This window comes from Cryptomeria japonica, chromosome 7 (genome assembly GCF_030272615.1).
Source record: "Cryptomeria japonica chromosome 7, Sugi_1.0, whole genome shotgun sequence".
Taxonomy (NCBI): Eukaryota; Viridiplantae; Streptophyta; class Pinopsida; order Cupressales; family Cupressaceae; genus Cryptomeria; species Cryptomeria japonica.
The window spans coordinates 113,745,136-113,757,755 of NC_081411.1; the positions used below are offsets into that span (position 1 = coordinate 113,745,136).

The window sequence follows — 12,620 nt, forward strand, 5'->3', positions numbered from 1 at the left end:
CTCTAGAGAAATCAATTTTTTATCTCGGTAAAAAAACTATAAAAGATTTTCTGTTAATCAGTTTCACTGTATCTTTTGATTAATGACATTTTGCTCATGATTACAAGGTTCTTCCTTGATAGGATAATATTGTTATAATATTCTTAACTTTCTGAACTTCAGCAATCTGCCATTGTTTCAATTCACTGTACAAAGTTATTTTTCAGAGTTAATAAGCAGATAATATCTCGAGTTCTTAATCTAATTTATACAGCAGATGTTCAGAAATATTTATTGTTCTATCTGTGTTCTCCATCTAGGCTTGTGGAATGAAACTCTTGAGGAAAAAGGATAACCCTGACTACAAGGTAACTAGGACTTTTCTGTGCATAGTCTGCATTCTCTTTGAATATAATAAAGTAACCCTGTTAGTATTTAATAAACATGTTGGGTTTCCCTTTTCTTTTTCTTTGGTAAATGGCCTTACTGGATTTTAATGCCTTGCAGTATACAGTAGCAATGTTGGGATATGCCAAAGAGGAAGAGACAACTGTGTTGGAGCTAATATATAATTATGGTGTTACTGAATATACCAAAGGCAATGGATATGCACAAGTAAGAGCATATTATAGAAAATTGCGAGTCATCCTGTTTTTGGAGGCTATCCTTGTTCTTTTAATAATGAAATTTTGGAATTTGTGTTTGTAGATAGCACTTGGCACAGATGATGTGTACAAGAGTGCAGAGGCTATTTGTATAGTTACAGAGAAACTTGGTGGGAAAGTAACCCAGGAACCGGGACCAATACCTGGGATCCATACTAAAGTTACTTCTTTCCTTGATCCCGATGGATGGAAAGTGGTGAGTTGTCTCTCTTGCGTATTAATACTTGTAGTTATAGACTTTAATTTTACAGAAGTTATCTAACGAAACTCAGCAAACTGACACATAAAGAATGAAACAAATATGCCACTATAGATTGCTCACATAGGCAAAGGATAAAATGTGGTCATAAGTTGTCACTTTGCTTTGAAAGTGAGAATCAGTTTGCCATGGCTGTAACAAGTTAGGATTTTCTCATAGCTGGGATATGAGGAACAATGTTATATTATTGTTGGCTACCTTTGATTTTTGGGCGTTCTTGATATTCTTAAAGGTTGAAATGTGCTTATGCTTCATTCTGCCCTCAGAAAATATCTAGTAGCCTCTGTTTTCAAAGCAGAGAGAATATGCAAGATTACACCCTTCACAGATATATCTATGTAGTTGATTCTATAATTATTAGCAAAGAACCTTTAGGAAACTAAAACATACCTTTGATTTGTACAATCATATAATGTAATTTGTAGTTTTCCATCTCAAAGCACTAGAGTTTCCTCAATCATATACTCTTAGCTTAAGTCATCTTTAACATTTTCAACAAGAATTTTTTTTTCGTTTTCGTTTCAGCCATCTATGCTTTCTTTTCATCAAATGGATTTTGTAGAATGTATTTACTTCTTGTTTATTGTCTGTGGTATATATACTGATAATTTTCACAAGTAACACTTGAGATTTTACATGGCTACATTTGGGTGAGCTATGTCTGTGAGAATTGTGTCTCTGTCCTAATTTTTTTTACGAGTGTTGCATTCACATATTCTATTGGAGTGCCTTTCTTGTCAGCAAATTCTCACCTAGTATGATGGCTTATTCTCATTATAGAATCCAAAAGATTACTGCTTTGGACTTTGTCTATTCATCTTTTTGAAGGCTAAGCTTTGTATTTGAGCCCTTCTTATAATTACTGGCAATTCTGACAGCTTTAAATCTTTTAATATTGTTTGGTCTTATAGCATAACCTGCAAAAGGACAATTAGCCTAGTCAACATGGCAGTGTTTGATAGTTATATTATTCACATCACTAATTCTTTGAATTTATCTGTATAATGATTGGGAATAGTTTTGATGTTTACTTTATACCAAGTGAATTATAATCCCTCTTATTCAGTAAGAATGGTGGAAAAATCTATGTTCCCTGGGGACCTGTTCCCTACAAAATTTGGACCTATCTCCTATAGGGGACATTTCTTGGATGTAGAGATGGGGAAGAAATGTCCCCACCTCGTCCTTGATTTTTAAAAAAGCAAAAATGTTTTATGGATGACATTTTTTGTAGAAGAAATGCTAGGGAATGGTAGGGTATGGCTAGGGGACGTCTGGGCCATCACCTACAATTTGGTCAACATAAAATGCAATTTTTTAAAAAAAAAACAGCTAAAAATGAAAAGGGATGCAGGACCTACAAGTAAACCTACACACATTCACACCAGCCCTAAACCTTAAAAAGGCACACTAACAACTTCAAACAAAAAAACAAACTCATTTTGCCACTTTCCATATTGTGAAAAAGATGACAAACAAGGGGGAGCAATTGTGAGGAGAAAGTGATCAAATTATGAAAAATGGCATATGCCTTGAAGGTTTGTGGGGTCTCAAAGGTGTTGGGGGCTTTGTCCCTTGACCTTGCCTTGTATTGCAAAAAGGATGAACGAGGGGCACTACCTCTTGATCTTTCTGTGGGTGCTACTCCCAAACCCCTATGAGGTTCGTTTCTCCTTGACCCCATAGGGAGCCTAGACCCTCGCAAGGAGCACTGCCCCTTAATTTTGCTTATAACTTAATATAGTTAATCAAGAGAAATAGGCTTACCACAGGACAATTGGAGAAGTTGGTGGTTGTGCATAGCAAAGAAGCATTAATCGTTTGGGGAATTAATCGACAAAACAAAAGTATAAGATTTTTTGAAAAAATCGGAAAAAAACCGGGAAAAAATCGGATTTATAAAAAGATGTAAAAAATTGTCAATAAAAAACTATTTTTTTATATATTTAAGGGTATTTCCATAGCATAAAGATATTATAGGCAAATAAAATAGACCAAAAAATATTTTATTAAAATATTGAATTTAATATTATTAATTGTAAATATTATATTATTATAACTAAATTATTATAATAAGAAAAAAATATTTACCAAAAATTACTGTAATAAGAAATATTAAATAAATTTTAAATTGTATTTTACAAGGCTGAAAATTGATAAAATATATTTTCCTATAACATATTGTATTATTATATTATTTAATTTTAATATTCTAATATATATATATATATATATAATATTATTGCAATATTAAAATTTAATGATATAATATTGTATTCTAATAAAATATCATTTTAACAATAAAAAACAATTTCATAAAAATATAATAAACAATAAAATTTACATTTAAAAAAATTTTACTTGGCCACAAATACTTTTTCTTGAATAAATAAATACATAATAAATATAATGAAATGCTAACTAATCAATAGTAACATTAATAAATAATAATAAATATAATGAAATGCTAGTTAATACGATTATAATATAAAGAAATACCTATTACATTTAATTTGTGGATGCAACTGGTATATCTAATACGAGTAGTTAATATATGCGAATACCTATTGCTAATTAATACGATTAATACCCGATATTCGCAGATATGCGATACCAAATTTGCAACCTGTAGGAACTTGTCATGCCTTCCTTTCAGGCGATTTTTGGTTGTTTCTTGAGCAGGTGTGGAAATAATGTCGCGTGAGCTGCTATATAGGCAGTTCGCAGGGTTCTTTTCCCACTTCGCAAGTTTTTTTTGGGTCTTAGCGTTGATTTGAGGGCTTTTTAGGCACAATTTTTTATACCCGATTAATCGGATTATTTAATCATGATTAAACGCTGAAGAAATTGTTGAAGGTCGTTGATATAAAATACACAATTTTTTCAAAAAATCGGGGGGAAAAAATCGACGACATGGACGATTCCTGATTAATCGGGTATAATCGTGATTTTTTGACAATTGTTGCTTCACTGGTACATAGTGCCTTGTGACTTTAAGATCAACATAGTCTTATCATTAGACATCAATCCCACATTGGGATGTTGATCTAGAAGATGCTACATAGGTTGATGAGGAGATACAAGAGGGATTGGTTAGAGTTCCATTGGAGGAGGCAACCCCTCATAGTGGCAGTGACTTAGACTTAGACTCCAATTTTGATGCAATGTGAGCAGCTGTTGATTAGAGGCAACAACACATTTTCTATGTTTTTGTCATTTTTTAGTTTAAACTTTTACAACCTTTGGGCATTTTGTTGTAATTTTTATATCATATATATGCACATTGACAATGAAGCAATTGAATTTTGTTGATTTGTTTGCCAGCTCTCATGCGAAATCTCTATTCAACTCTAATGTTATGTATTAAGTTTCTATAATATATATGATGAATTCTCTATCAATGTTATCAAATGAATATTTGAAATTTTCTATATTTTTAAATTTTCTTTTTTTTAATAGTCATCCCCTGCTATTTGTATTTTGGAAACTTGGTGGAATATAGGTTGGAACTTGAAGTTTTTTATTTTCATCACTCAATTCCTTACAAATTCCATTGATTAGTTTGAAATAATGTATGAATACTCATCTGATATCCCTTGAATATAGTACTGATATGGAGGATGGAGTAATATTTTATTTTTCACAATAAATTTCAAATTTTTTTAAGGATAAGTTTGCATGGATTTGTTTTCTAAAAGCACTTTAAAACAATCCATTTGAAGTCATCCTAATTCAATTATTGTAGGACAAATGTTAGACATCTAAGCATAGTTACTTGGAGTCAAGGACAAATAATGGTTTGCCATTGAAAAAACTAATTAAATTTTGGAGACTTGAAATATACCAGTCCCATTGGAACTACCACACTGTTTCCAACTTCCCTTTTTTCAGGAATGATCAGGTCTTAAGAAAATGTAATGATTATGATGCCTTAATGTAGTGTCTAATTGTTTGAGATGTTTAGTTCTAATGGAATGTGCTGGAAGTGACATGTGGATCATACTGTCTGATTCCGACCCATGAACAATAACTTCATTCATTCTACAAATAGAAATCACTGAGAAGCACTGTAATATCCTAACTATTTTCTATCTCGGGTTTTAGAGTTATCTCTAAGCATTTTAACAAACAGACAAACAGTTTGCAAGCTGCAATTTTGAATGATCTTATTGCTGACTAATATTGGAAATTCATCATGTTTAACAATTTTTACATGACATAGCAATTGTAAGACAACAAAATTTCATTTAAGGTTAGAGATGTTCTATTGGGGCAACAAATAATAACTCTTATTGATACAAGTGCTACCCACAATTTCATTGATGAGGGCCTTGTGGCCAAGAGAGCACTCCAAACAAAAGAAATTGAGGGGTTCAAGGTAATGGTAGCAGTGGGTATAGGCTCATTTGTATTCGCAAGATTTCTAACTTGTGCATACATTTGGGGGAGTATAAATTGGAAGATGATGTCTATGTAGTGAATATAGGGGATATTGATGTGGTCCTAGAAATGCATTGAATGAGGACACTTGTGGAGTTCGCGATGAATTTGCAGGCTATGGAGATGAGATTTGAGTGTAATGGGAAGAATATAGTGCTTAGAGGGATGCAAGGTGGTGATTTGAGAGTAGTCTCCCTTAGAAGGATGTAGAGGCTAATTAGACATGATCAGGTGGAATGGGCAGCATCGTGTATTGTAATGCCTATAGTCATGGAGCACTAGAAGAGCAATTATCATCCAAACATTCAGAAATTGTTATCCAAGCATAGCAAGGTGTTTAGTGGTATACCACCTGGAGTACCACTAGAGAGATGAATAGAGCTTTTCATAGATTTAGAAGAGTCTAAACCTTGATTACTACACCCTACATACATCCAAAGGGGCATAAGGATGAAATTGAAGAGGCCATCAAAGAGCTACTGGATATGGGTCACATTAGACCTAGCAATAGCCCTTTTTCTTCTGTATTAGTGCTGTTTAAGAAGAAGTATGACACAATGCGAATGTGCATTGATTACAGAGCTCTAAACAAGAAGACAATCAAGAACAGGTACTCTATTCCTTAGATTGATGACTTGCATGGTGCTTTTTGTTTTCTCAGATTGATTTGAGGTTAGGATACCACCAAATAAAAATGAGGAAAGAGGATATAGAAAAGACAGCCTTCAGATGCCATTTTGGTCACATTGATTTTTTGGTGATGCCTTTTGGTTTGACTAATGCACTAATCACTTTCCAGTCTTGTATGAATCAGGGTTTTTGAAAACAAATAAGTTTGCTTTAATATTTTCTGATGATATCCCGATTTTTAGCAAAACTTGGGAAGAACACATGAGGCATTTGGATGATTTTTTGAGTATATTAGGGAGTGAGTCATTGTGCACCAAGGAGTCTATGTGATTTTTTGCATGACAGAGCTTCTCTACCTTGGCCATATCATTAGTTTTGGAGGTGTGAAAGTTGATCCCGAAAAGATTAAGGTGTCTCAACCTTTGCAAATCCTAAGATTGTTTTTGGTATATTTATTTATTATTTTACTTTATTAATTGCCTACAAATGTCTAGTCATCTAGTGGGACCCACAGGCTTGGTGGCATCCAACTTGACATTGACGATATGGCACATATGTTGCACATGTGGAGGTAGGCATCCCACTTTGAGGATCTTGACAAGTGTAATGCTATGATGGATTCTATGATGAATTTGACAAGTGGCAGGGGATACCTTTTGCATGGAGAAGGTGGGTGCACAAATTGGGTTATGATGGGTTTTAAGAGAATGTGCTAATAATAGTCAGTTATGACAGATTCTCTAATAGATGTAAGTGTTGTCAATTATGACAATATTTATGAAATTCCTGACAGCTGTAAGATGCGTAAGAACATTTGTCATACCTCCAAATAGTAAATTTTGGGTGTCCAACTTACGAGTTTTGAATGGGGAGTCATTTGGAGATATACATGTGTTATTTGCATGCTTTGTGATGGCCAAAAAATGGGGCCAAATGTTTTGCACAACCCTATCTTTTTGTTTTGACTAGATGCTTCTTTCTTTGTTTTATTTCTTTATAAAAGGTAGCCTTGTAGAGCATTAGTTATGTAATGTTTGCAGGTGAAGTGTTATGTTGCTGAAATCCATTCAAAGCATTGTTGGATTGATTGTTGGAGACTCTTGTTCAAGAAGCAGTGCACTGTTATTGTATTGTAACTGTTTTTCCAATTATACAATTGTGCTTTTGGAGTGTGGGGTTTTTCTCTTGAAAGGGTTTTCCCCATTGTATATCTTGTATTCATTATTGTATATCTTTATGCATACTCATTATCTCCCTGTGAATGTGTTTCTATTTCTATAATAGTTAAGCTTCGTAAGAAAATTTGCACTACCCCCACTAGATTAGAGTTAGGAAGCGTTTTCGACACCTTATCTTCCTTTCAGTTGGTATTAGAGCCTGGATAGTTTTGTTTCCGTTGTTGGGTAGCGGGTGTTTTGTATTGATTTTTCAATTTGAGTGGGAGCTTTTGCAGAGTATTTTCAAAATCTTGCTGTAGAAAGAAGATGGCAAGCACATCCACAAAAGTTGATATGGAGAAGTTTAATGGTAGCAACTTCGAACTTTGGAAGTTGAGAATGGAAGATATGTTCGTGGATAGAGATCTATGGGCTGCAATATCTGGAACAAAACCTTAGACCACAACATAGGATGTTTGGGATACAATGGATCAAAAAGCTAAGGGCCTCATAAGGCTTTGTTTAGCAGACTTCGTTTTGTTGAATGTCCATGAAGATAAGACTACAAAAGAACTTTGGAAGAAGCTTGGAGATGTTTATTAGTCTAATTCCTAGGTAAACAAGCTTTTCCTAAGGAAGATGTATTCTCTAAAGGTGGAAGATGGAGGATCTATTGTTGATCATCTCAAAACATTCAACATGATTATTGTTAAAGGATTTGTTGCTGATCATCTCAATGCATTCAACATGATTATTGCTCGGTTAAATTCTGTTGGTGACAAGTTCGAGGAGGCGGATCGTTGCATGCTTCTGTTATGTTCTTTGCTTGACTCTTGTGACCACCTTGTTGTGGCTATTGGGAGTACAACCACCATGTTTAAGATGGATGAGGTGGTATCATCATTGCCTTTTCAAGAGATGTGAAGGAAGACTTCTAAGACAACTAAGGAGGCTCTTGCAATTTGTAGTAGATCAAAAAAGAAAGGCAAGGAGGACAAGAAAGATGAAAGAGGCAAATCCAAATCTCGTGGGAGATTTCTCCTGGGAAGTCCAAGGCAAAATGTTGGAACTGCAACAAAACCAATCACTTCGTAAAGATTGTGAGAAGAAAAGGAAGAAGAGACCCTCTGATTCAAATTCGAACAAATTCTCTTAGCATGATGGGAAAGCATTTGTCATCGCCTTGGCAACACATGCATCAAAAGATGTGTGGTTGATAGATTCAGGTGCATCTTTTCACTTGACCTTACATTGGGGTTGGTTTTCAAAGTATGAAGAATATGATGGTTGGAAGGTGTATCTTGGTGATGACTCTCATTTGAAGGTTGTTGGTCGTGGAAGAGTCAAGATTAGATTCCCTAATGGTAGAGTGAAGGGGATCGATGGTGTTATGCACCTCCCCGGTTTGGCACGGAATCTACTCTTTGTAAGTTGAGTGATGTGGGTGTGTAGGTTGTTTTCTCACAAGGTGGATGCAAAATGACTAGAGGCTCTTTGGTGCTTGCTAAGGGTGTTCGAATGGGCACCTTGTATAAGCTGGATGCATGCATTGTATAGTGCAATAGTGCTTTTCGAGAGTCCAAGAAGAGGGCTCTAGATTCCTCATCTTCATCGTTAGATCAAGCTATGAAGAGGATTGTAGCTTCTACATCCGATGGTCGTGCTTTTTGGGTACGTAAGGGTGCCAATGCTTTGGAGATGAAACTCCCAGCGGAGAAGATAATGTTATGGCACCAAAGACTTGGTCACATTGGCGAGAAGGGTCTCAAAACCTTGAAAACAAAGCCTCGTAGAGGGGCTTGCAGATTGTAATCTTGAGTTTGATTTCAGTGAACATTGCATTTATGGTAAACAAAACCAATTTCAATTTTTCTTAAGTTCTCACGAATCTTTTGGGTTGTTGGACTTGATACATTCTGATGTTTTTGACCCTGTTAATGCTCCTTCGATTTCAAAATCTTTGTATTTCGTATCATTTATTGATGACCACATTAGAAAGACATTTGTTTATTTTCTTAGAAGTAAATCTGAAGTCTTTATTTGGTTTAAGGAGTTTAAGGCTCTTGTTGAGAATCAGACTAGTAGAAAGATTAAATGTTTGAGGCCTGACAATGGTGTTGAGTTTTTATTAGCAAATTTCGACAGTTTCCTTAAGGACCATGGGATTGAGAGGCATAAGACAACTCCATACACCCCTCAACAAGATGGAGTTGCAGAGAGGATGAATAGGACGTTGATGGAGAGGGTTAGGAGTATGTTTAGTGTTGTTGGCCTCGAACAAAAGTTTTGAGTTGAAGTTGTAGCCAATGCCTGCTATCTGGTAAACAAATCTCCTACATCAACACTTGTTGATAAGACACCTATGGAGGTGGGTCAGTGTTGGTGTGTTTTTTATGCACATGCAACTCAAAATAAAATACCCAGAGCTATCCTATTCTGTCTTGATCAAAATGTTCTATGTGCTAAACAGATGGACTTGTGTGATCACAAAGACGACTCCAAGGTTCTAGATTCATGCAGATGGTTTCAATTGGTTCGTTGTGATATGTTGGTAATCTCAAGGGGGACTTACGCAATTGTTCAAGGAATGAATCAATCAAAGGATTTTGTTGATTGTTGACACTTGTAACTTTCTCTTTTGAAATAATTTTGCAATGAGTTCCTTTTCAATCCTACTTCTACTAAGACTTAGAAAAAAAGGCAAAAGGATGAGGGTTTAGCAAGCTACTTCTAATCTTAAGCTAATCCTATGATTTCTGGAGACGAAAATTGCAAAAGTGGAATTGAAAACCAATTTTTGCTTCACCAAATTTAACAACTACACAAGAATGGTGCAATCTTCTAAGGAAATCAAATGATTTTCATCTCGCTTATATTCACTAACATTTTGAACAATGAATAAAGCAATAAAAGCTAAGTTTAATCTATTGGTTTAGGCTAACTTCGCACGATAACTGAAAATCATCCAATTATCAAAAGTATGAACACATCCATTCCACATCAAGCAATTCTATCAAATCCTTCATTCAATCTACCAACTTGGAAATGAAATCTATTCTAAGGAGAGCCAAGAAACCTGGCTAACTTGCAAAAGCAGACAAAATTTACCAACAATTGAACAATGAATAATGTCTTAGCACTTAAGAAGTATTTGTTAGGATAACCAGTGGACAATTGAGAACCGGGGGGGGGGGGTGTGAATTAGTTGTCAACAGATTATAAAACTTTAAGCTCACAAAACCTTCTACTGGAATAGCAGATGTAATAGTTAAGCATAAACATAAATTACAGAATAATTAACCAACCATCCATAACACATGACACCGAGATTTGTACCTGGAAAACCCGACAAAGGGAAAAACCATGGTGGGAAGCCTACCCATAGTCAGATAATACTTCTGCAATAAGTATGTGATTACAATAAGAGGGGCCTGCACATGTAGGAAGGCACACTACCTAGAGCATATTGCTCATCACAAAAGGAGCCTCACTGACTACAAAGAAAGCTAGACTACAATTCAAAAAGATGAGTGAATTGCAAGAGTAGCATCTCCTATGCCTGAGTACAATTCCGGTTAAACTCAATACCGGAGGTCTTAAACCTCTTTCACAAACCCAATTCGATCACCTATGATCGACAAAAACCTCTGCATATGATTACAACATTGTTTGCACACAAATAATCCTCTATCCATAAACCCACGATCTACAAAGAGATCTTACATCATATTTATACCAATCCGAGACCTAAACAATTAGGTCGACCACCTAAAAGATAATACAATAGATCCGTTACATAATCCTGCAAACCAATGATAAACCAAGTCGGCTTACGACCGAAACAACATAATCCAAACAATAAATCCAACTGGTGACACATTGGGAGCATCAACCAACACATTACACAAACTGGTCCATAACCTAGTAGAATAAGATAGAATAGGTTCGGTCCTATTGCAAACACCACCGATCAATTGGAACATGAACAAGATAACCATCAACATCTCAATAGCCTTCTAGAAGCCACACCAACACCACCTATCGAATTCATCAAACGATCTTCATCAAAGCACTATCGGTAAAACCCTTACCGGTGACCAAAAGGCTTAGTAGAACAAATGATAGCATCCATATCATCAAATTCCGAACCACCTGAATGTGATACGCATTAGGAACTCATGAATAACCAATCCAAGCCAATACCACAAGCCGGACCAATCGGAGAATACCGGAGATGGTCTCTAGATCAATATCATAGTCCAACCACTCTACCGGAAGCCTGTGGACAACAAAACAGCTAGTGTTGACCTCAAGGACAAAACATCAATGCAACACATAATCAATTCCTCCAAATTGCCAACAATCTCCCCCTTTGGCATTGATGGCAACATTAGATGTGAAAAACATCCAAGTGCCAAGAAAATGCCAAACAAGTCTTCCCCAATGGAAGACATCCAACAAACTCTCGAAGAAGATATGACAATGAAGTTCTGAATCAAAAACCAAACTCTCCCTAAGAATGATATCACAGTAAAGCTCTGTTTTTCACATATATCTCTCCCCCTTTGACATCAATGCCAGAAATCTGACATAAACATCAAAGAAAAATCATAAAAGCTCTGAACCACACAGCGGACTACCCCCCCTGAGTAGTAGCATCAACACATGAATCCGGAATGAATGATAGCACTGATAAATGCATATCGGACTGATGCCAATCAACATCACCCAAGTCTCTACCGAAGGGGCAGAAACTCCCAATCTGTCTCTGAAGTACTCAAATGATTCCTTAGGCAAAGGTTTAGTGAAGATATTTGCAATCTGCGCTTTGGTGTTCACATAAACCAGTCTGACTTCATTTGCTTCCACTTTCTCCTTCAGAAAATTATACTTGATAGAAGTGTGCTTAGTCTTAGAATGAAATACTGGATTCTTTGATATATCAATAGAAGCAGAGTTATCACAGTGAATAACTACCGGTTCATTACAATCAACCCTTATATCCTTTAACATTTGCTTCATCCATAAAACTTGTGTACAGTTAGTAGCAGCAACAACATACTCAGATTCAGTGGTAGATAAAGAAGTACATGATTGCTTCTTGCTGATCCATGAAACAAGTTTCTTTCCAAGAAAGAAAGCTCCACCGGATGTGCTCTTCCGGTCATCAACATCTCCAGCCCAATCAACATCTTTATATGCACATAGTGTAAAGTTTTCATCTCTAAGATACCACAAACCATACTCAGTTGTTCCTTGCAAATACTTGATAATCTTTTTCACCGCACACTCATGATTTTCTCTAGGATCACTCTGATATCTTGATACAATATAAACATCGTTCATTATATCCGGTCTAGTCTGAGTCAGATATAACAAACCTCCAATCATAGATTTGTACCTTGTAGGATTTACTGGAGCTGATACATCTTTCTTTGTCAATTTCTCACTTGTAACCATAGGTGTACCAATCGGTTTAGAATTTTCCAT

General features: G+C 35.6%; 1 protein-coding gene across 5 annotated transcripts in view; it reads left to right on the forward strand.

The window, feature by feature from the left end:
* LOC131061220 (lactoylglutathione lyase-like) overlaps nt 1-12,620 on the forward strand; it is a 57,839-nt gene that overhangs the window by 37,485 nt on the left and 7,734 nt on the right. For all 5 annotated transcript variants that reach the window (XM_059207965.1, XM_059207966.1, XM_059207967.1 and 2 more), the window contains 3 exons: nt 300-347; nt 487-594; nt 688-840. In XM_059207965.1, the coding sequence (XP_059063948.1) occupies nt 300-347; nt 487-594; nt 688-840 (309 nt within the window). The remainder of the gene's footprint in view (nt 1-299; nt 348-486; nt 595-687; nt 841-12,620) is intronic.